Source organism: Pithys albifrons, chromosome 14, assembly GCF_047495875.1.
Source record: "Pithys albifrons albifrons isolate INPA30051 chromosome 14, PitAlb_v1, whole genome shotgun sequence".
Classification (NCBI taxonomy): Eukaryota; Metazoa; Chordata; class Aves; order Passeriformes; family Thamnophilidae; genus Pithys; species Pithys albifrons.
In genome coordinates, this window is record NC_092471.1 from 12,524,849 (window position 1) to 12,550,079 (window position 25,231).

The 25,231-nt window shown below is 40.3% G+C and overlaps 1 protein-coding gene across 1 annotated transcript in view; it reads right to left on the reverse strand.

Annotated features, from left to right (window-relative positions):
• The window catches only part of AMMECR1 (AMMECR nuclear protein 1), a 95,340-nt gene that overhangs the window by 36,642 nt on the left and 33,467 nt on the right, over positions 1-25,231 (reverse strand). The window contains 1 exon segment of the mRNA XM_071569232.1: positions 3,121-3,231. Within this exon segment, the coding sequence (XP_071425333.1) occupies positions 3,121-3,231 (111 nt within the window).

A 25,231-nucleotide genomic window follows, 5' to 3' on the forward strand; every position in this document is an offset into this window, starting at 1 on the left:
GCTCATGGCAAAATTTTTTACATTCTAAAATGCCATACTCAACACTATGTAACATTTGGACATGGTTAGGCTACCCAACTAACCTCCTGGTACAATGACATAAAAGTCACTATATCTGAATCTATCTTGTCATAGAGTTCTGCAGGAGATTTCAGTAACCCATGTCCTTTCCCCTGTGATTCGCTGATTTAAAGGTAGAGAAAATTAAATTCTAAGAAGTAGATTTCATTAGGAATACAGTACTAGTTATTTTAACTATGGGTATTCTCATCCCTCCTCAACTTAGGCAGATGCATCCAATTAATGATGAATCATTCCACATAAATTTCCTGTTTATAACATACCAGCAATACCACCAGGACAACGTACAGAGCTTAAAATGGTTACACATCATCACTGTTTTGTTTACAGACCCCAAAAAGTGTAGGGCAGGGGTGCCCCAAGAAGGAAATTGCTCACTTCAGGTTCCTGGATGAACTGTCATTGTGGTGCTTTGAAGAAATTACACTGTGTAGATGGAGATGTGCACACTGTGCATTGCACACAACACACAACCAGAGATCACCACTAGAAATAAAGGAAAATTCATTTACTGTGATCCTAAGGACCATTCAGCATATTTTTAATACTATTATGTGTGAAGGAAACTGTGGGTATTTTGATTGTCAAGCACCAGGGCATTTAAAACAGCTGTTCCTCTGCATGGTTTTACCCACTGGAAGCTGGGCCACAATTCCACAGAAGGTGCTGAAAAAGGTAAGAATGAACCAGATAATCAATCTGGTTCTGTTTATCCACACTGTCTCTTCAAACGAAGCAAAGAAAAGTGCCTCCCAGTGTCAAAGGAAAATAAAGGCAGCAGAGTATCTGCCTGTGTCCTCTGGAAAATTTTGATCAAGCTCCACTTTCTGCAATAGAGTCCATTCTCATTCTACCTGCTTAGCTGATTCATTTCTGCCTTCCCTGAAGAGGTTTTTCTCTTTCAGGAACTGTCCTGCCTGCTCAGGACCCATTGCCCACATACTCCTGGAACAAGCTATAATGCCTCCTAAGGAGACCTACTGAACCCCAGACTCTGGAAGCTCACAGATGTTCCAAAGATGCTTCTGTTGTTCCTCAAATTCTCTGTGGCTGAACAAACTAACACCATGAAGGCAGCTGATCACAGGTAGCCCTCTCTTTCATTTTTTAAATAATGACTGAGGCCTTTTGACCCTCAACAAAGAAATTGCTTTGAATTTTATTAAAAGCTTCTTCTCACTGCCCATTTGGATTGCTGAGGTTTAAAGGATGCAAGCAGAACATCTTTTTTGCACATTCAGATATAAACTTTCCATAGTCACCATATCTGATTTCGGTTGTTTGCTTTTGTTTAAAAACCAACAGAAAAATGTTTTTGGTACCAAACTAAAAAGGCTCCCTATAAAAGGTAAAAAAATCCAATATGCCACTGAATGTAATATTTTATTTTAAAATAACCTATGTTCTCATGAAGACTTTTTTGTTGGAAAATGGGTTGATATATAGTTCAGGTTTTTTCTAATTTTGAAAAGTACTGAACTATCTATGCCTTGAATAGCCTAGGGTAAACTTCCAGAGCACATGGCCATCTGAAAATATTTCAGTTACCTTTTTAATGCATTTTGAATTCAGCTTTCAGAGTTAAGAATTCAGTGACAGGAATCATAAGCATTTTTAAAGGTATTTAAGAGTACAGCCCTATCTGATTTGTGAGAATGAAGACGTCTATGAGGAACAAAGGGGTGGGGGGGGGGGGTTGTTATCACCTTCTTCCTACTCTTAGGGGGAAGTTTTCTGCACAAGCTCATTGTTCTTAATCAGGCACTGTAAAGTGCACACCTAAATGAAACACTGTCCAGTGCACAGGGCAAGTTGTTTTTCATCAAGTCTGGCTCACTAGTGGTTAAGATTTTAAGCCTTTTGACCCTCAACAAAGAAACTGCTTTGAATTTTATTAAAAGCTTCTTCTCACTGCCCATTTTGATTGCTGAGGTTTAAAGGATGCAAGCAGAAACATTCCAGAGCACACAGTAATAAATAAATTGAACACAATAAAGGTAACTAGGTCTTTCAGAAGTCTGTAGGGACTCCAGGAGATGAGCAGTTGATTTCTTCAAGCTGAGCAGAGAAGCATGAAATGAACTTCAAGTTGCAACTAACTAGGGAGACAAGTAAGAAAGAACACGTCCCATTTTAATATTACTTAATACTGGGATTGAAAAGGCATTTTAACAGCAAAGAGGAAGATCCTGTAATGGAAGAAAGCCTCAAGTCTAGAGTGATCTCAAAGCACTAATTATTTTAAGTGATGACAATTTTAGAGGTCTACACATGCCAGAATGTAGCTTCTATTTTAAAGCACTATGAAGTCTACTGTAACTGAGAGGAACAAAATTCCATTGATTCTTTAGAGAACAAACTTAAGAAAACTCTTAGAAAAACACAAGTAGAAAGCTTGCTACTAGCTCTAGTGATAAACTTATTAGTTTTCACTCTATGCAAAGGAAATGGAACAATATTAAGGTGAATGAATTTAGGTGTAGATCAAAAAATGAAGGATTATGCTGCCAGGGAGTGAAGGATTATCATCACTTACCTCCCTCATCCAGAAGCTTCCCACTCAGGGGCTGAGATGTATCTGAAGAGTAACATGTAATGGAAATTTGTAGCATTAAATTAACTGCAGCTGATTGGAAGCACCTGATGGAGAAGAGGTGAGAATACCTGCTGTTTTAGAAGCGTGAATAGGATAATCCCCAAATCTGACTTTCTGGTCTTCTGCCCTGACATTAACTATTAAGGTTAAAATTTGTCTGAACACCGGAAAAAAATACTATAATAGTCAGTTACAATAAGCTACTGGAGAGCAGTTTCCAGACCAATTAAAAGGAAATAGGCTTAACTTCTGGTTTTTAACTGAAAGCACAGCCTTGTAGCACCAGTACTCACATAACCAGGCAACACACTCAGCACCAAAGGGACACACAGGTTTCCACTGATCAGTACAGGAACACAGCCAAAAAACCCAAAGCACACCCATCACCTCCTCAACAGACTAGTTAAACAGGTAAGTCAAGGCAACAGAAAACAAAACCTTACCTAGTAAGTGTGTACTCCCTGAGTCCTGAGTGCAGGTTCATGGCAGAAAAAGTACCTATGCAGCCACGCAGCCGCTTATCCCGACCGATCTTCCACGTTACAAACAGCGGGCTGTGCGGGGGGAAAACAGAGACGTGATCACAGGAGCAACCTGGACAGGTGGTGTGAAACTTCAGCAACAATGCCCTTCCATTTCAGGCAATGGGGGGCCAAATCTCTACAGTAACTGTATCTGAGCAGGGCAGAGCTTTTAGAAATGGCCTTTGTGATTCTTTTGACTGTTCTAGAAACAGTTTCTATTGTATCATGTGACATAATAGAAAATAAGATTACTGGAATAGTTTATGGGCAGAATGAAGCCTCTTGGTAACAGATCTGACACGGTCAGTGTCCCTCACTGTTACCATTAACCTCCTCCTGTGAAAGGGAAAAGTCTCACCTTAGAGACCTGCATTTAAGGAACCCTTTATGGAAGGGAAAAATGTCCCTGTCACATCAGCCCAACCCTCCTCCTGAACACAAATATTGTTGTCCTTAACATGGCTGGCAAGAAACAGAAATCCTTGGAAGACAGCAAAATTTAGGAATACTCTTTAAACTTAAAGAACTGCCTGAGGAAAGAGTTTTTTCTCCATGAATCCCAAATTAGTATTTAACAGTCTCAGAAATGACCAAGAGTGGAGCAAAATCTCTTGGTAAGTTGAACATGAACATTATATGAGCATGACAGTTAAAAAGAAATACTAAAACCCAGCCAATCTATACACTAAGTTAACCAGAAGGAGACAAGGCATAAACTTTTGGGGGACCAAAGTTCTCCTTGCAGTTCTAGAGCATCACATCACGTAAGCAACAAAAAACTACATTAAGTGGAATTTCTGATGGGAGTGCACATGGCTCCTGGATACCAGCTCTAACGAAGATTTCTAATACTGAGATGAACAGGGATGTTTAGAAAAGTATGTAAAATTTACTCTTTTTCCAGAAAGGTGACAAATCAAAATATTATACAAGCAATAGCACAATTTCCCTCACTTAAAAAACAGAAATAACAATTTTTAAAAAGGCATTTCAGTTAAAGAACTTGACAGAGTGTTCTTGGTCACAAACAGGTTCACATTTCTGAAGAACAAACAACCCAAAATACAGAGCACCTCCTTTTTAAATCCAAAAGCAAATTTGGTGTTTATTTTTGTGGAAAGTCATGGGCCATTCAAGCATAAATGTATGTAATTCTTGACAAGAAAACTACAGCCCTGCTGCACTAAACCTGTTGGGAGCAGGGTGTGTGTCTGACATTTGCAGCACCTGTGGCCACCACACACACATTCAAGGATGCTCAGCTGACTTATCTTCAAAGCTGTTTGCTCAGGCACTGCTCTTCAGCATCATACATGTGTGCAAACTCCTGGTTTTCCTCACAGCTGTTTCCTGCAGACTCTCCTTCCTACAGGGCACAGCCATCGCTATGAACACCAAGAGGTCTAACATGAGGTGACCACCTCAGGCCAGCACAGGAGAAGCAGGAAGTGACAAAACAAACACAAATATCACAGGTGCCTGTAAGGAAGGGAGCAGATACAGAAGCACAGATAGAGTCAAAAATTCACACAAGTCAAGTTGGCTGCATCAAAAACTAAGAATCATCTTCTGTTACTACTATCAGCTGCAAACACTGAGTAGATTTACAACAGTGCACTGTAATATTGACAATGCTGTGCTGAAGGACAACCTCTGGTAACTGTCTTGTCTGACTCCTCATCTGAACAATCCGTAAAAACATAATCTGCAAGTTTTTCTACTTTGTGAAACAGAACTTGACCCTGAGATTGGCTCAGTTGGTTAAAACTTGGTTGTAATAATGCCAAGATTATGGGTTCAATCCCCTGTGTGGGCCATTGACTTAAGCTGGACTTGATGATACTTGTGGGTCCCTTCCAAATCAGAATAGTCTGTGATTCTGTGCTTGAATCTGTGAATTTCCCTTTTCAGCTATGCTGAGACTTTAAAAACATACTATGGCTAAGAGCTTTACTATTTGAGCAGATCAGTCACTGCACAGTGTAACAGAGCTGGGTGGAACTGCACTGGGGGTACATACACAGGGATGGGGCAGTTTGGGACTCTCAAGGAATAGCCTGTATCTCTTCCATCCCATTCGCTTTGTCTGGTGTGGCACAAGATAATCCTCATGTGATGGCAGAAGAGGAAATGCCTCTCAGTCCCCACAGCACTAACACAGCAGCATCCTGTCCCCTACTAACCTCCAAAAACCTGCTGTCACCTGCTGGTACAGCAACTTCCTCCTTACTCAGTGAAACTGGACAAGTTCCCTTCTTTCAACGATGATGAATAAAAGAGGAAGCTGAAGTCATAGTTTTCTTTTGGATTTCCTTTCATTTCTTTTTTACTGCCACCCCCTTCCCTTTTATAAAGTTGTTTAATAAATACTGAAGAGCATAAAGCCAGAAGGGCCATTGCCTGAAATTTAGCAGAATGTGGGCTATTACATTATACTCCAAAAGTGGCATTTTACTACTATTTTCAGGAAAGGTATCCCAGTTGTCCTTAATGATCAACAAAATGACTGGATCACAATGGCACTGAAGACTCTCCTTGCCCAGAAACAAGCATGAATAAGATTCAAACTGGACTTTAGGATTACTCTCTTGACCTTTATCTTTGGATTATGAGATTTATTAGCTGTAATACACTTAGTGGAAGGCTGTAATTCAGGGAAAGATATCCACATTTACTTTCTTGTCAAAGCTGAATTCTTTCTAGGAGGCATCACCACTGCTGCTTTCAAAGGACAACAGAAGACCAGAGACCATCCCTGAATGTCAAGTAGTACTCAAACATTTGCATATCCTTTGAAGGTCCATGTCAGTGACTACCAACAGAAAATATAAAGTTACATGAATATATTTTTGTACTAGTGCTAAGAGGAGTATGAACATACTGTGCAGATCAGGCTGCGTAACTGAACTGCCACTGGTAGCATTCAACAAAAAAATCTGACTAAAGATTTTTCAACCTTTCAACTTCTGTATTGCTCCCCAGGAGCCACTGAAGGTGTCAATCTGTCTACACAGACAATCTAAGCCTACTGAACAGAATTACTTAATTACCATCCCAGATGTCTTCCAGTGCAATATGGACCAAAGGTTCAGAACAGTCAGTGACTTCAATCCTTAACATTCAAGAAATAAGGCTGAATGGACCTTCAGGGCTCCTGCTATTGTAAGGAATAATTATAAAATTCTGCTCATAAATAATCCACATTCTACATGTTAAAAAATAGAAATAATGCTGACAAAACCCCCAAAATGAAAATCAGAAGGTTGCCCTAAAACCTTGCTGAAGTTCAGAATCTCTGGGAACATTCCTGTTTCCTGCCAAAATATTTTCCCAGTCAGCTTGCACCTATGTGCCAACATTGTCCTTTAGTTTAAATAGTTCTTTCCCTTCCTGGTTATTATTCGCCCAAGTATTTATAGAAAGAATTCATATGCCTCTTCAGCCCTCACTTTGCTGAGCTGAATGGGGTGTGCTCATTCGGTTTCCTCTCAAAGGGGACCCTTCCATTCTGACCATCACATTTCATCTCAGCACTTTTTTCAGTTTAAGTTTGCCTTCTTGAACATCCCCATCCAGAACTGCAGGCAGAATTACAGAGGAGGGTATTGCACCTGCACTAATGCTTCCATTTTTGAACTAGAAACATTGACTCCTAGATTTTTAGTATTAATTCTAACAGCCTTCATGCCAAGTCCAAACCTTATACAGAGCATTTCTAGTCTTACATTGAACAAAGAGCACATGAAACCTGCTCAGAGAAGCCAGACAAGCTGTGCAGAGAAAAGAATCTTTTTCTTTCTAGTGATGTTCTTTTGCTTTTTACTGGCATCCTCGTTTCCAGCTGCTTGCCTGTCTTCCTCAAGCCCACAAGGCTTTTCTTGTTTTAAAGCCAGTAACACACAAATAAATTTGCTATCTACCTGAACTGCAAATCTGAGGCAAAGATGCCAAACTCCACAGATACTGATGTCAAAAACAGCTAAGGAAAAATAAATCCTTATTTTAATCTGTTATCTGTTTTTCTTAAAATAAAAAAGAAGGGGTTTTGAGCAACACATTCTTAGACTTAAAAATCTTCAGAAAAAAAGCAGAAGAGGTGGCAGATGCAACGCTGGGGATTCCTGTTGGCCAGTGATGTACAGCAAGGATGGTGGGCTGCTGGAAATCAGAGACCTCTGTGGCCTAAAGAAGTCTGAACCCACAAGAGCCAAAGAGCCTATTGGGGTGGAATGTTCTCATCTTTCCCTTGATGTAGCCAGAAAGCTGCAGGATTTTTGCTGTTAGTTAAGAAAAGGAAAAAAAACAAAAAATCAAAAAATTCATGAAACCAATGTTGCACTTCCCTGGGAGGTGCTCTAACAACCAGCTTCGGGTAGTTGTCTTACTTTTATGCTTAGGAAGAAGCAGAAAAGCAAAACAGCTCCAAGCTTGGGAGTGAGCTCTCTTGAACTGACAAACCCAGAACTTTATTTGTCTGATGGGTTTCCATCTTCTCCTCGGGGTCAGGAATCCCTGACATGCTGCTGACAGTGTTAACAACAGGAGTGACGCAGAGCATCCCCAACCACTCCGTAGCTGAAAGCTGGTGAAAGATGTTTCCAACTGTACAGGAGCAGAAAGGACCAAATCCAGACCCTTTGAAGCCTCTGTAAACATGACAATCAATTTACTTTCATAAGGGTCTTCATTTTGTGATTTTTGTTTGTTTGTGAGCTAGACAATCAAAAAGTATTTCAACTTAAAACCATTTAGAGGTGCCACAGCAAATTCACCAGCTACTTGAAGACTATAAACTTTCCATCCAGCCACTGTGTGATTTACTATTTATTGAAAAGTCTTGCCCAGCTCTACTCCAAATAGCAGGAACTGTTTGAGTTATTTGCTACAGAGGTTGCAGGCACTACTCCAGGAAAAACAGCTGATCATATACATTGCTTTTCTCCTACTTTCAGCTGCAAGACTGAATTATAAAGTTGCAACACAGAGTTTAAACTGAAACTGCTTCCTTTTACACCAGTGCAGTCACCAAAGGGTCCATCCATACACAGTCTGTCTCCTTGTCACTGAAACCCAGGTGTGTATCCAACACTCTGAACACCGACCTTAAAGGCAAGCCAGAGAATGTGTGGCTGAAGGCCAGGGGCACAGATAACCCAGGCCGTGCTGCCCAGGTGCCACTCCAGTTACTATTCCACTACTTTCATTAATGAAGAAACTAGGACAGTCTGGTACTTTATTTGAGCATTAATCTGTTACAGCTTCTGAGGAACTGGAGCACTTCATGTGCAGGTCACAGAGTATAAACCTACAGAAAGACTAAAAGCAAGTATCCAAACAGTCTCTCACACAGCATGACTAACAGTGCCCTAAGCACATTTGTGGATGTTTCACAACCCAAATCCCCATAACCAATTACTGACATGCTTGCTGTATGTTACTGGAAGTGTTCAGACTGAAAGCAGAAGTGTGCAAGCTATTTTAGCAATCAGTCAGCTATCATGGGTAAGAGTTAGCATGCCAATAGCTCACACTGACATCATGCACTGCTAAAAATATCTCCTTTCAACATAAAGCACTACTGGATACAAGCTGCCTCCTAATTGCCAAAAAAGTGAAGGGATTCTTCAAGTTGGGGTGGGGGGAGAAAGCAAGAGCTATGAATACACTGGTCTTGTTCTGGTACCCTCAACAGCAGGATGAAAAGCTCCTTCTCCTCCTTGTGGATAGGGAGAAAAATAAAGGGGAGGAAGGCAAAAGAACAGGGGAACAGATCAAGAATATTTCTCCACTTTCATAAAGATGAGTGAGATTCTTTTTTTGTTTGTTCTACTTGAAGACTTCCAAGTAACATAAAAACTCTGAGAACTTTGAAGTGAAAAGAATTAAACCTGATGAACTGAAAGGCAAAATGATATTTAGACAGACATTCTAATTACAGTTATTTAACCACTATCTTTTATAACCAGAGAAGGGAAGAGAAGCCTCTACAGCCCTACTGTTACTTGACACCCAGGGCTGTAGGATCTGACACTTTGAAGAGCAGCACACTCACCCCTTGCAAGACCAGAGTGCTTCCACTTCAGCTCTGAGGATTTCCAAGCTCCCACACACCTCAAAAGCACTCAGAGCAAGTCAAGTTGCACTGGCAGCGTTTTGCTTTTTGTTTCACACAAGTGAACAAGCTATTGTTCCTAAATTCTAGGAATTTCAACTTTTATATTTTTTAAGGTAAAGCTTAACTTTGTCTTATTTGGGATCACACTACACCTTCTGATAATGCTAAAGCTTCATATAATACTGTTTCCAACTAGAATCATCTGGAGGAAAAGAAAATAGTTTATTCAGCAACTGGAACAGCATGCTGTGCCCCCTCGCACACACATCACCAGTCGTGTTCAGGAGCACAGGAATCAGCCTTTCTGCTGACTGGGGCACTCTAAACTTTGGGACACTCCAGGCTGTGCCACAAATCAGGGAGCTGATTCACATTACCCAGTACAAGAGAGTACAGCTCAATAGTGAAGGAGGTGGGCACATGCCCAGAGAGCTCCATCGAGGGCATCAGCACCGACACTCTGAGGCACAGGGTGGATCTGCTGAAAGGAACTGGTTTGGGATGAAAGGGGAAACTTGATGGATGACATTATGGAGCTGGTCAACAACAAGAAAGTCCAGTGAATGTCTTTCTGCAACAGTCATCATGTAAGGACACAACGTGGTGTGAGGACATTTTAGCTTACCAGAAGTGAGAATGCAGAGAAGGTCAAGGATGACATTTTTCCTATTCTGAAAGCCAACATAAAGAGTCTTTTGGGCTAAATGCAAACAAAAAGTTAGGTTTTCCACTACAGTGCCATTTAATGTTTTGACAGGAGTTAATAAAAGCACAGCTTGACTAGTTTTACACAATTGAAAAAGGAATTAGCTACTGAGTAAAGTGTTTCAAATCCATTTTCGTGCCTGTGACCAACTGCACATACATGCACAAGAAACACCAACTTATTAGGATAATGATGTCATGCAGCAAAATCCATAAAGATTGGAACATGTAAACTACAGATTTCCCCAAACAGGAGGAAATATATTCTGTGATAACATTTTTCTTCCATGTGAGAAACAAGCTGAGATTCTTAAAAACAGTCTGTACTGCACTACACCTTCAACATGCTTCATCCATGAAGAAGGTTCGTTATTGCCACAATAGGTGGCAATCCACAATTGCTACAAACCTACTGCCTTCAGAACCTGGAAGCAAGAGCTGCAATGTTTAAATTAAACACTATACAATTACTTAAAATGTTGTTAATTACTTCTAAGGATGCAGCATATTCTTTCAGTCACTCTCAAGACTAAATGATCAAACGAGCAACTTTTCCAACGACTGTAATTCAGAAACATTCAGAGATTTATTTGTTAGGCTTAGAGCACACTTAGTATAACTGGTGGTTTTCCTGAAATCATCACATGCCCTAGAGAGATCAGCCTCAAACCTGAGCTGCTAGGTGTGAATTTGTTAGCAAGTTCTCCTTATCTAAGCAGCTAATCTTAAGGAAGGTCAGAAAGCAGCTACTATTTTAAGCATATCTAGTTTAAACAACAGTATAATCAGGGTTAAAAATAAAAGGGCTGCTGACTGGTAGGTCATTTTCTGAAGTGAACCTACAACTCCTTAATTAAGATTGCATTCAAAATTCATTTTAAAAATGGACATAAAAAGTCACAAATACAGCCAAATGATGTGTCTGCTCCTACAGCAGAACTGCTGTTCTTGTATACTGTATTAGAGGAGCTCAGGCAACATGGGCAGCACTCCAGAAAAGAGAAGGTACAAGTAACAATTTTTAAGGGGACGACAAGAAAATTTAAGTATCCTCAGACAGCACCAACAAAAATGTCAAAACACATGACAAAGAGTTGTTGTTTTGTACCTTCTTCCTCCAACTCACATAAGACAATCAATCAACTCCATGAAACAAATTGAGTTTTATGACATATGTTCCTAAGTTTGCTGTTCAGTTTGCTAAAATAAATATTTACATGTAACAAAATCCAGAACGCCTCAGAAATCACACACGTTGGTTATGTAGGATTATTTAGCATTGCTAAAAAAAGATTTGAATATTTACAGTTCCTCAGACTGCACTCTCAAGAAACAACCTTCAAAATCCTAAACGTTCTCCACAGAGATATTCCTCAGGGCAGTACAGGGGGCAAGTCAGAGCACTGAGTCTGCAGCACCACAGATCACAATGCACCTGGAAATTCCTCAGGATGGCATCTTCCTTACAGGTGAACGAATTACTCCCTTCATTGATCAGGGTTAATGAATCTTTGGGCCTATATATCTTGTTTTAAGGCAATTGAATTTTCCTCTAAAATGGAATGTTTCTTCCCCAAATTCCCAAAATGACAACTTCAGCTGGGTATAAACTGAGTTTGTCCAGTGGGCTGATGTGTCACAGCATCTGCACAGACACAGATCTGAGCACGCACACACAGACAGAGAGGACACACCAGCTCATCAGCTCCTACTGCTTCAAACCACAACCACAGCCTGCTTACCACAGACTCCAGGATCATCGAGCTGTTTTATAACTCAGTCAGCAGGTCTCAGGCTTCTGCATCTTGATAGGTGCTAAATGTTTAAGTTAACTGAAGACATCCAGAATTGAGTGTCTCCAGAGCATGAATCCCTAAGGCTGTACGTTCGTCACTAACGCCATCGGCATCTCAAAGGTATTAAGAGCAAGTTGAAATAAGAACCCAACACAGATCCTGTGCAGTTAGGCCAGAAAGAATACAGACATGACTGCTTTTTAATTGAGAAGGTTGGGGTTTTTTAATTAAAAAAAATAAATATATCAAGTCTTAAAATATTTCTAACCCATACAGCTGTGAAGAAAGCTTTCCAAGTATGACCCAAGTATGACCCAATGCAGTATCACAAGGTTATTCCAGCACCTTGGCTGCAGATCTCAGCAACAGCAGTGTTAGCACAGCCTTTATGTTTACTATTTCTTGTCAGAATCATCCATGCAACAGGGAAACCATTAGTCATTTCAAACTGAAAATACTCTTTGTAATGATGAAGAACAGTGGCATGGAGCTGTCACCCACACACAACAGGGAGGGGAGGACGCGATTTGTGAGTAGATAGGAGGAAGAAAAAAGCAAGGAGGAATAAATTGGAAAATTCATAGCTCCTTCAAAGGACTGTGGAAGTGAAGGAACAGTGGGGAAACAGAAGAGTTTTTCACTTTCCTCTGAATGCCAAGCAGAATGTCTGTCAGTCTTGAACAATAAAAGCTAACAAGGTGGAATGGAACTACCAGAACAAGACAAGGGGTTCCATCCTCCTCAGGTCACAGCACTTGCCATGCCAAGGCTCCTCACCAGAGTATTACCACGGTACTTGCGGAGATCATGCACTCCATGATCCCTTGCTCTTCCATATTTACCTCTGACTAGTCAGTTTAGCCTTCTATCCTGTAAACTTCTGCTAATCCTATTCAAGTCCTGAACAGCAGGGTAAACATAGAAACCTGCTCCTCAAAACCGACCAACCATCTCTGTTTCAACACCATAAACTACTAAAGACAATAAATACTCAGCTTTGCTCTTCTGAAAAGGCCAATTATTGCTTTACACATAAGGTGCCTACAAGTCTCTCAGCACAGGCCTAGAGCAGCACAGCTTGAAGACAGACATCCCTCAGTACCTCAGTGTTTATCTGAGCAGTGCAGTGCCACATGTGTGAGCGCAGATAGAAGGGCTCTGCACTTGGCCTGGGTGATTCTGGCTCTTACTAAGCATTAGATCAGGAATTGCTGAACTGTACACTGTTTTGTAACAGAGCCATAAGCACATAACACTCTTCTGATCAGCACTACCAGCCTCACACAATTTCAGATGTGACAAGGTATTACAGAGTGTGTACTCCTGGCTTCATCACACTCTGATTGCATTTCAGAATTTATTCTTCAGCCTGTTGTGCGCATTTCTGTATCTCATGTGTTTTTATCTCCTGTTTCCACTCCCTCAGTCCTTCCATCTCCTCTTCTTTTTCTGTCCTCCCTCCACTTCTTTCATATTTTATCTCCCTTTGTAACCAACTTCTAAAAAGGGTGGAGAAGAAATAACAGAGTCCTCAAGTTCTTGTGTTCCACATGACCATGACAAGTCAGGGAGGGTTGATCACTTTACTTTCTCCCTAAATGAGTTTGTATTTGCTTTGGTAAAATCTGGAACCCTCATTTTGATTAAAACTTCTGGAGCATTCAGTATTTCCCAAAAAATGACAAAAAGTTATGAGAAAGTGGGTTTGAATTTTGAAATGGAAACTTTTATGTATTTTGGAGTGTCACCTATCAAAATAATGTTTAATCTTTCAAGACAGGACACATGCTCATTAAATGCATCCAGAGTGAAGGTCTGTAACTCCACATAAAATTCTGCTCTAAAGCCAAAAGCACCCAAGAACCAGGTGTCATCATATTCTAAGTTATTTACACCATAATTTGTAACATTTAATAAAATTATACAACAATATATATACATTATAAAACTCTTCACATTTATGCTCTGACCTACTTAAGTAATTATTTTTCCCCAATTGCACAATTATGAACCAGAGCAGAAAAATCAGACTTTATGAAGTTAATAAATCAATTCAGTGTCATTACAAATTATTAATGTTACTACTTTGGAATCTCCAGTCACCTGATTATGACTTTCTATGGGGCAAATACACTTTTGTTTCCTTGATACCTCTATTATTAGTCATCTGTTACACTTCTTTTAATCAAATCAAACTAACTTCAGATTATACACTGAAACCAGAGGTTTGTTAACAAAAACTACTCACAGAGCAAAGCTGGTGTTTTCTCTGGCTATTTCTACCTTTCTCACTGCCCAGGAGACATTACACTATTTTATGTTCCCATTGGTAGCTGTCACCTGAAACACACGGGCCAAATTTGCATCAAGTAACCTTGGCTACATTTTATGTGTTTTGAACTAGACAGGTCCCACCCAAAGTCACCTCTCCACCCAATTTTCAAAGAAAGTGAGCAACTCCAAACCCCATGGGGCTCCCTATCTAAAAATGAGCTCAAACGTGTACACCACATCCAAATGCATCCACATTAACAAACTAACAAGTCTTCAAATTAACAAGCACAAATTAACAAGGACTGGCACTACTTACCCTCCCAAAGCAACACTATGGAATCTCCTATTGAGGAGGAGCAATTAGTCCTAAATTGAGACAGCCCTGTTAGAGAAGAACATTCTAAAGAGTGCAATGTGGTCGCTCTAAAAACATGATCAGAAGTTGTGCAAGTCAGAGTTGAAACAATTCAAATACAATCAGACCTCAAGCACAGTTTATGACAATTCTAGGTACTAACTGGAATGGGGATAAAATTCTTCCAGTGAAAAATATTTTCCTTTGAATAGTAACTTTTTTGCAACTAGCACTTTGAAAGGATTCAGCAGAACCCTTTCCTAAAATTCCATCAATGTATGCAAACCCAAATGTTTTAGTAACATCACATCCAAAATGTTTTAGAAAGCAGCATGGGGTCCCCAGAACTTCTACCCCATAAAACAACAGTGTTAAACAGATCTGGTAAGAACAGCTGCAGCTCTTAGATTTTTCTTTCCTTCGAAGTTACCAGCAAGAATGCAGCAAACATTAGTTTTGAGGCACTGGTATAAATAATGTGTCCTCCTCTATCACAGCAGAATGAGTCGGGCATAAAATTAGTTTTGAAATCTGATAGAGAAAAAAGCATTCTCCAGGCACTAGAAGTCTGGCAGCTTTGTGCCACAGCAGAATTTCCAGTCTTTTAAGAGACCAAACAATTCCATGCTCACAAATAGTTGCTGCATATTTACTACAAACCAAGGGTAAGAGAATGTTACTGTGCATAGATTTCAGACAGCAGCTCCCACCTCTGGAATCTACACAGACTAACTTAAGAGAGAGTCTGTTCTCACTGCTAATGCAGATACTGAATTTTTCCTTCGGATTCCATGACAGTTTTACCCAAACTGCCTATGATCATCAATAACAGGGATGCTGGATTTTCATAAACTGTTTTTTTTTGTTCTGCTGAAATATTAGTTGAAGCAGTAAGTCAAGTCATCAGTGAAAACCAGGAGTTGCAGTTATTAAAAGGTCACACAAAATTTTATTAGAGCTGTAACTGGGATTCTCCTGCTACAGACGAATCATAACTTATTTTCTAATGAATTTCAGTTAACCATGAGACACGTTGTTCTTTCAAAACATTAGATCAATGAGGAGAAGGAGGCAATGCAGTGTATGCAATTTGTTCTGGAAAATAACTTTGTTAATTAAATTCAGACACTTTGTACTACAAGACACGAGGCATACAGTCATAAAGGCATCCATTTGGGCCTTTAAAATGCTTTCTGTTGGTTGCCAAATGCATGATGCATGCTGAGACACAAGCACCTAAGGGCACAACATAAACAGATGAACAAAAAATTTATGCCAATAACTTAGAACTTGCCAAGCCTGTGAGAAATTAACACACAGGAGTTCTCTGCTTAAGTGGAACTTAGTTCAAAGGAATGAGAAATATTTAAAGAAACTCAAGGAAAAAGCTGGAACTACACAGGAATTTTTCTCTAGCAGTAGTATGTTACAAAACTTATATGCCAAGCTGTCACTTGACAGGAGAGACTACAATTCAGCCAAACATTCAAAATTATTCCTTTAAAAATCATTGCTCCTTCTCATTTTAAACTACATATTCTAAAGGTCCACTGCACAACAGTAGCTTGCAAGACACTTGAAACACTAGAAATCTTACAACAACAAGACACAGTAGACTTCCAAATTTTTAGATTTTAGAAATGCTTAACTTTGAAAATGTAGTAAACATTCAATTATTTTGGAAGTAGCTAAGAAGCTCATGATACTGTTGCAAGAGGAGCCAAAAACAAGCCTCATCAGAATCTGAATTTGTCCTGTAATTCAGACTTCACTAACTCAACAGCTGGAAGAAATTTATTTTTTGCATCACCAGAATTACTATTAAATCAATGCACTCTGTATAGAACTTAGCCATGAAACTTAACCAATGAGACAAGGGTTCAAACACAGACTAAACACAGGGCTGGAATTAGAGCAAAATGGAATTTATATGTTTTGATACAGAAAAGACATAATAAAAGCACTTTTAAGATGGACAAAGATGATTCAAAAATCACAGAGTTTTCAGTGGTTTGAAAGCAAGGTCTGCTACAGAGACTGGATGCTTCTCAAACAGACAGACATCTGTCAGCCAGCACAGGTACACAACACAGGGATGTCAAGTCTTCAGATGAACCAGACACTCTCTCATTGCCTTCCCACCCCTTAAATCACAAATGACTACATCGAGGGTTGAGTAACACTGAAGCTCAGAGTTGCTGATTAAATAAAAACAGCCTCACCCAACCTTCCAAGCCCAGATAGTCTCCTCTCTTGTTCTGCAAGAAACATGTACAGCTGGAGAACTGATGTGGTTAAAAATATCTCTCTCCTTTTTGCCAGTTTAACTTAGACCAGATTTGTTTCTCTGCTTTGTTTCACTGTGCAGGAGCACACACAGGGACATCAGCTCAAAAAGAGAAGAGGCAAAAGGGGCAGTGAAAAAGAGCAAGGATGACGACTGCTTATACCTGCACCTCACAGGAAGAAACACACACGGTACTGCTTAAACAACAAGAAACAGCAGTAAGATTACTAAAGAAAGGTAATTACTTTATTTAGAACAGACTATACTGCTGGAAAAAGCAGAGGAGCTTTCAAACACTGCTGCTTTAGCAGACTAGGCAAAGCACAAGACAGAACAAAACTGCTCATGAGGTGAACATAACCACGTAACCTTGAACAAGAACACACTGAGGCGACAGAGCAGCGTGTCAGCAACAGGCCAGGTGATGGTCACCGATCCCTTTGGAAGGGAACACACCGCAGTCAGTGGCACAGGGATGCAGGAATACAGAGCCAGGGGATCTGGTCCAGGCCCCATTTTCAGAGGGCAGCAGATGCCCTGGTTACTGTCAGACATCAAGGTAAAAAAGCATCATTTTCTGAGCAAGTACACTGGTCACTATGTGCTGTCACCAGCCATACAATTAGACAACCCATAAACACAAAGACACTGGCTGTAGTACAGGAAATTACTGGAGGATACAGCAGCATCTTTACAGGCTTTCCCTGTCCTTATACTCTTCCAGCAGCATCTGCCATTGGCCACGCCTGGGAGAGAACATACGGGGCTAAATGCATCCTCACTGGGCACACCAGTTCTTTCACTCTCTTAATCAAACACAAGTTCACAAACAGACAGAGTTGTCTGCAATACAGTAATTTTGCTTCCATAAAATGCACTTTTTCTACTTAAACTCTGACAAGCTTCAGGTTATGCCTTCATTATGAGGAAAAAAATCCATAAGTTTCAAAACCCCTACTGCCTCCTATGAGCCTCACTGCAGTTTTACAGTCAATAACCAGCAATGCCACTGAAAAAGGTGTTCTCGTGGAGTCTGCTTCTTTTCTCTTCCATGCTTCATCATGGTTTTTGCCATCTCTGTCATCCATGTGGATACAGATTGGGCCAGAGCTCATCTCTTGGAAATAATCAGCCCTCTGCATCCTGTCAAACCAGGAATCCTCCTTACAGCAGACAGAATTAAGAGTGGGAAGAAGCAGGGGGGTTATCAGATGACTCCCAGACACACAGCTCGCTGTGTCTGTGACATCTGACAATCAGTTGGCACAATGCCCAGCAGATGCAATGGCAGAAACCTCTCAGGGCTTCTACACTGACTACTTGGTGATTCAGCAAAATCAACCCCAAGCCACAAAACCAAAAACCAATCAAACAACCCAGCAGTCCACTGAATCCACACTAGTAACAGCAGCAGATGGAGTCATTGGATGGATTCTCTGGTAGGTAAGGTCAGGTTGATGGATAGAAGAATTATATTCAGGATTTCCATGGTTTTACTTTCTCAAGTGCTGCCAGAGCCACATGCAAGGCCTAAGAGGGAGGCTGAGATGGGAAGTCAGTGATATAGAGGGAAAGGATTTGGGCATGATGGGAACAGGAAGAACTTGTTAGGCACGCACACAAAGTCATGCCAGAGTCAGCCAGACTGGCATGAGGAATAAGAGTTTTGGAAATTACAAACACTTCTACACCACTGCTTGACATTTCAGACACATGGGAAGCCCGAACACTGGGGCTCACCCAACACCCTGCAGGTAACAAGCATCTTCAAGATGTGGTGGAAGGAGGACAAACCAATACAGTGTAATGCTGAGAGCCCACCAGCTTAGTCAGGAATTCCAATGGGAATGACAACGGGCAGGTGGGGAATGGGACTGTATGTGTAGGATATATAAACATTCAATGGCATAAAGTATTACAGAGGAAGAGAAGCCCAACTTCGTATGGCAGAAGTCACATAATCAAGTAATAAAGATGCATGAACTGCACTACCAGTTCAGGGAGATTATAAAGCTGCAAGTTTAGGAAAGGCAGTAACAATGGGCAACTGAAATCTCCTGATATAAAGGGAACCCTGTGACTCATTAGAACAGCACACAGAGTAATTTTTTTCCCCAAGTAATGAATTCTGCCTTGAAAATTAGTTCTAGGAACCTACCTGAACAGATGCCATTTTTGGTTTGGTTTTGAGTGGTACATAAGATCTGGATAAAGGACATTGACAGGAAAGTTGATCAATAACTCTGCCTGCAACTGTATTTCAACATCACAGTTGAATACAGTGGGACATAAAATTATTTGGCACATGGATAAATAATTTTAAGTGAACAGTGTAAAAAAAAAGAAGTAATTAGTAATCCTCCCAAACCCACTTCCCCTCAAAAACAACCCAAAAAACCAAACCAACCTAAACACACACATAAGAGAAGTGAGAAAAGGGTGGGGAGGAGAACCAACAAGAGCAGCAAAACTCTCTATTAGGACATCAGGTAAAACATCATCACAGTTAGAAAAGAAAACAAAAGCAGTCCAAGGGACACCTCAGCCCCCGCAGCAAAAGCCTACATCCTGCATGACTGGATAGGGAAGTCAGGGAGCAAATCTGAGAGGTCAGCTTTTAAAAACAGAAAGCTTGCCTAATGACAACAGAAGAGATTATAACACAGATGGTAGGTCAAAAGTAAACAGTAAATAAAGAACTTAACATGTTTGGGTAGCACCTTGCAAAGTTATTGGACTACATCAAAAGCAGGAAACCAACTAGAAAAACCAGACCAAGATGAAAAAGGGACACAACACCAATGCAGAGAGGCTCAGTGGAACACTCTGTTCCCAGTCTATACTGGTGAAGCAACTGGGGAGACACACTTGTCTTTATAGTATTAGGCCAGAGGACAAAGGTCAATTTGAATTAAGTACAGAGGATGCATAAGGTTGAATGAACAAGGCAGACTCAGTTCCTCCAGGCCAGCAGAGCCCTTCACAGGACAGCTCCAAACCTGGAATTGAAGAACTGCTGAGCAACAGGTTGCCAGTGTCACTCCAGTGACATCAAAGACCATAAAGGGACTGGAACTACAGACCAGCAAATGCAATTTCCACTCCTACAAAGCACCAGTGGATTTGATGGCTGTGCACAGATAACCAGCCTGTTGGAAAGGGTGTGCACAGCTGCCCTGAGAGAAATCCTACCATGGCCACAACATTTTCCCCCTTCATACTGGTGTCAACTTACGTATCTCTGTGAATCTGGGGACTGAGCTGTTGGATCCATTGAATATTCAGGTTAAACACTACATTTGGACTCGATGGTCCTTGTGGGTCCTTCCAACTCAGAAAAGTCTGTGATTACTGTGATAATCTTGTGGAAGGGATCACCCAGGATTATTTGGAAAAAACCTGGTAAATGGAACCTTCAGCCACCCAAAAGCGGCTCAATACTTTCTGTGACAACCTGCATATGCTTCTGCTACATATTGCAGGCTCCTTCACCATCTTAAAATCATAACGCAAATGTTTATTGTATGTTGCAAGGTTTGCAACTACGTGCTTAAAAGCACCCTGATGCACCCAGATGAACTCAACGAGTGGGGAAAAAAAATTCCATAACCCTGTTTAGCCTCGTATTCCAGCCTGTAAGCTTTGCTCTGATGGCTGGGGAATTGGATGTAGGGCAAACAACTGGCAGTGCTGCTAACAGCAGATTCACAAAAGGAAATCTGTCATTTTCTGAATTTTTTCCCATAGTTTTTGGATGTACTTGTAGGCACCAATCTACCTGCTGATAGTGCCACATCTGGAAAAAGTCACTGAGGTGAGTCTGGAAAAAAAAAATCAGGTGAAACTCAAGCATTTCTCTCTTCTGTTATTATAATGGCTGGTTGCAAGGGTCCCATCTCTTCCCAGACCACATGGGAAGAGCCAATCCCTTAAGCCAGCTCTGGTATTGAACATGCTAAAAGACTCAGCAAAAAAAGTCTTTAAAACTCAGCAAAAAAATAACCTAACAAAAAGCAGCAGAGTATCTGCTGCTGACTTATCAGGCAGAAACAGCACTGCCAGCACACACTGATCAATGCCAGTAGTACAAGTAAGGGTGTGGGGCACATATGGGAGGATGTTTTGTTTGCCATGGACAGGCAGTCTCATCCAAAAGCTGCATTTAACTCACATTACTTCCCCAAACCAGCAGACTACAGTCACAGCTTTAATTATGCCTGCAACAGACTTGGTATGTGAGTAAAGTCAGGTTGTGAAACTGTGCTCCAGTTCTCTGATGTCAGTCAAGTGGCTTGCAGGACACAAATGAGCTGCACAAGACATTCAGCTATTGAACACTAACAATACTAAAGGAAAAAAAATTCTGGAAGACATAGAATTAATCTCAAGCAAAGCAACTACAATGTTTCCACAACAACACTTAAACATTTCTTTCCAAAATCAAATATTCTCTCAAACACATGAGATCCAAACAGTCTCTCATAACTATGTGCAGAACACCTTCTGTAACAACCCTTCAAATGTCAAAATTGAATTTAAAAAACCACCTCATTAGACTGGAAACTCTGGAAAATAACCCGGGTGCATTTTAATTTTGACACATTAAAACCTGAGCATTCATGTTATGTTTTGGGTTTTCTTCACTAGATACCACTTTATGAAAGGAAAAAGTTAAATACATCTTCAAATTAACCTTGAAAACGACACATTTCTGAAGCTTACACAAAATTATAACTGCAGTGCACACCAGCAAAATTTTATAGACTTCCAAAAGGAGCACCATGAGTTCTCTGAAAATACCATATCCTACAACTACATCATAAAAATACACAACATAAATTTGCTGGTTTTGTTAAACATAGTTATTTGGTATACTACCAAAAAACCTCCAACAACTCACCACCTATGACAAATCCCACACAGCTATACCCCAGTCATTATTCTGGCAATTAACTAAAATTAAACAGCTGCAGACCAAAACATTGACCTAAAGAGGAATATTATTTTATAGTTATTAAATCTGTACATTAGTTAATCAATGAAGTTTCTAAAGGTCAAAGCAATGAGGATGCAACTTTATTCCAAAAGTCCAAAGATTCAACCTTTCTACTGCCTACTTATTTTTTTTATTTTTTTTATTTAATGGTAGATGGCTTTTAAAGGATTGTGAAAAAGGCCATAAATCCCTTGAAAATAACAGAGGTCCAAGCTGTTCCCTTTTGGATTTCTCACAGCAATGTTTGAAGGTGCCAGGTCTCCTATTTTCACCACTTCCAAGGCAGAATTCAACTGTTGTCTCATTCCTCGACCAGACTCCAGGCTGCAACTTCTGTTTTCTGGATGTGACAGCTGGAAGCTGGCACCCATTTTTCTTTCAGTAACCTGGGACAGGTGGGTCTACACTGTAACAGCAACTTTTACTGAAAACCAAAGCATGGATTTGCACACTTGGCTTTGCTCAGGTAGAGCCACTGGCCCAGCACCCATCCCACCAACAGCTCTCAGCTCTGTGCCAGCCACACGAGAGGTGGTGCCACGTCCCACCTCATGGCATGAGTTCAAACTCTGCCTCTGACTGTCCTTCCCAGTTTCACCTTCTTAGCGGCTGCCACTTCCTCAGCTGCATCCAAGACCAAGATGCAGGTGGCAGTGGCCATCCTTCAGCTGATGGGGAAACCTCAGCTGAGAGGAGGAGGACCAGAAGGACCATCATACAAAGCCACTGACAAACAATAACCACATTCCCAGCTGTAGCAGCAACGATCACCTGCTACATCACTTTGCCAGTTTGCTGATTTGGTTTAAAAAAAAACAAAACAAAACCACATATATAACTCACCAAAACCCAGCTGTGCTTTAAAAGTTGTTCACATGCAGTTTCAAAACCTGTGAATTTGAAGTCTTCTGACCTTTCAACGAAAGCATTTTTAAAAGCCCCAACTTCCCCAGACACCTCAGGGTGAGCCTCTCTTTTCACCTCCCTGTTACTCCCTTTCATATTAACTGTGCTCCTAAACCGCTCCATCCCTTTGCTGTCGTGAATTGCTGTGCAAATAAAAATCCATTTTATTAGTTGGCTGAGGTCAAGTAGTAAAGTCTCCAGTATCACTACTTCAAAAAAATTACTGCTTAACAAATACTTTGTTTGCCATGTGCATCGTCATTTCCTTGAGTTTTATTTTGGCAATGCTTCTTATTAACTGCAAAGACATTGTGTTCAGAAAAGCAATATCCCTGTTCAACATGAACAGTTTCTGAGTTATGGTTCTGTTCCAATCCAGTGAAAATTTATTTATACACGTAACATTCTCCAAATTCATTACCTGCACACAGCTCCATTATTGACCAGTATTTGCCTCCATTCATCTCCATCTCAAGAAAATGATAAACCAAAGCCAAAGTGGAAAGAATGGTAAAGTTTCTCTGTCAAAGCAAAACAATTTATTAGAGAACAATCCCTGCTTACTAAGTGCACTACAATGAACTCTGAGGGTCTTCTTAAATTATCAAATCTATTAAGCTTGATGTCAACGGCAATGCATCATATATTTCTTATCATAAAGTAATCAAGGTCTAGCCAACCTATTTGGATTCCTTGCCCCCACTAATTCAATTAGTAAAGCCATACTGCTTCAGAAAGAAGAAACCTTACACTCTAAATCTAAACTTATTCACAGTCTTTTTATATCCTTTTGTTCTTCTGACAGTACTGGCATCTAGTTTAAAGACTTTATTTGTGTCTTTCTCTTCCTACATACACAAATATATGCACATACAGATACATATATATATATATATATATAATACACCAGTATATATACACATACACCTCCCCTCAACCAAATTTTGTACCTCTCAGCTGTTGCTCTGATCCTCTAAAGCAACCCAGCACTTCTCATCTTCCTTTGCAAGCTGATCTCACACTTTCAAGTACTCTGGCTGCCCTGCTCTGCAAATACAAAATGTCTTTCTCCTGAGAGCAGCAGAACCATAAAGTTTTACAAGCAAGCTCTCAGCCACTCTCTTGTACAATTGCACTTAATACTTTTCTGTTCTTACTGATAATTACTCTTCAGAACAGCCACTTGCCCTTTTGCATCTATAACATAATGAAGCAATAACTGACAATCAATTGGTAACACCAGGAAACCATTAAGGAGAGAAAGAAAAATTCCTAACTTACAGAATCAGTTTTTATTTACTCCTGAAGTACATGAAGTTGCTCTATAAAATACTGATTGCCATCCCAGTTCTAACAGTATAGCCCCTCAAGTATTTCAATGCACAGCATTCTGGTCTGCCTCCCAACTTCGCCTCACTAAAACTTCATTATAATCTACCCTTGCTGGGGGAGTGGGTGGGGTGTTGGGGAGCATTACTGGTGAAAGACATCACCACTTCTGGCTCCAGGCATCCCAAACTGCAAATTCCTGAGGACCAGAAAAACACTTAGAGAAGTATCATTGTATCGTCACTGCCTATACCTTCCTCGTACACTCTTCCTTCTCTTTCTGCTCATCTCCATTTCCAAAATTCAGACTCAAGAGATCTTGTCTCTCTACAGATCCATAGTTTTCTGGCTCTTGCAGGGCACAGAATGTGTAACCATACCCTCCTCTCAGTTCTACAGTGTCCATAAAAACATGGTGTTCATGTGATGTGAACAGAAACACTTATGAGAAACATTTTCTGGAGCAGAAACACTTACGCAGTATGATTTTTGTAAGGTCTCGTCTTCAACTTGTGCTAGCAGACTTACTATTCTCAGGGAAAGGATTCACTGAACAGTAGCCTAAAAATATGAAGGAGGATACCATGACTATAAGAACCCAAATTAAAAAAAATTATTCTGAAAAGAAAAAAAACCTGAAAATTCTGTCACTTAATTGAGAAGCAACAACAGCCTTTAATAGATTCAAGCTAACGTGAATACAATTGTGATTAATTTCAGATATAATGGATTAGTTTAAAAAAAAAAGAAAAAGATAACTGTATGCCTCCACCTTGCCAATTTTGGCAAAAATATCCCGAGCTGAGTCTGGAGAGCTTCCTGGCAGGGTAATCCACTCAAGGGAAAGAACAATTGCAACAATGGCTAATTTCTCTCACTACTAACTTCACAAAGAAAAGTAGGTTGAGGTGCTTTACTTTTTTTTTCAGTATGAACACAAGGTAGAGCGATTGAGGATCTCATCCAGGGTTCTCCACCATAATCACATGGTCAGGAACAAACCATGAGTCTTCCAAACCTCACTGCAGTGATTCATCCCTCAAGTCCCACTTGCCTCCTCTAATAAATTGCATACAGAGAAGTTGGACAGAACCTGCAAAACCCCAGAAACACTCAGAGGTCCAACAGCCATTCAAGGTTTTTATGTAAGATTGTCTCTTTTTTGACTAATCCAATCACATAAAAGTAAATAGAGGCCTTATCTGTGGAACTATCTAAACATTACTGATCTCTCTGCAAAGGCCTCTTCCAAGAAATTTCTGGCATC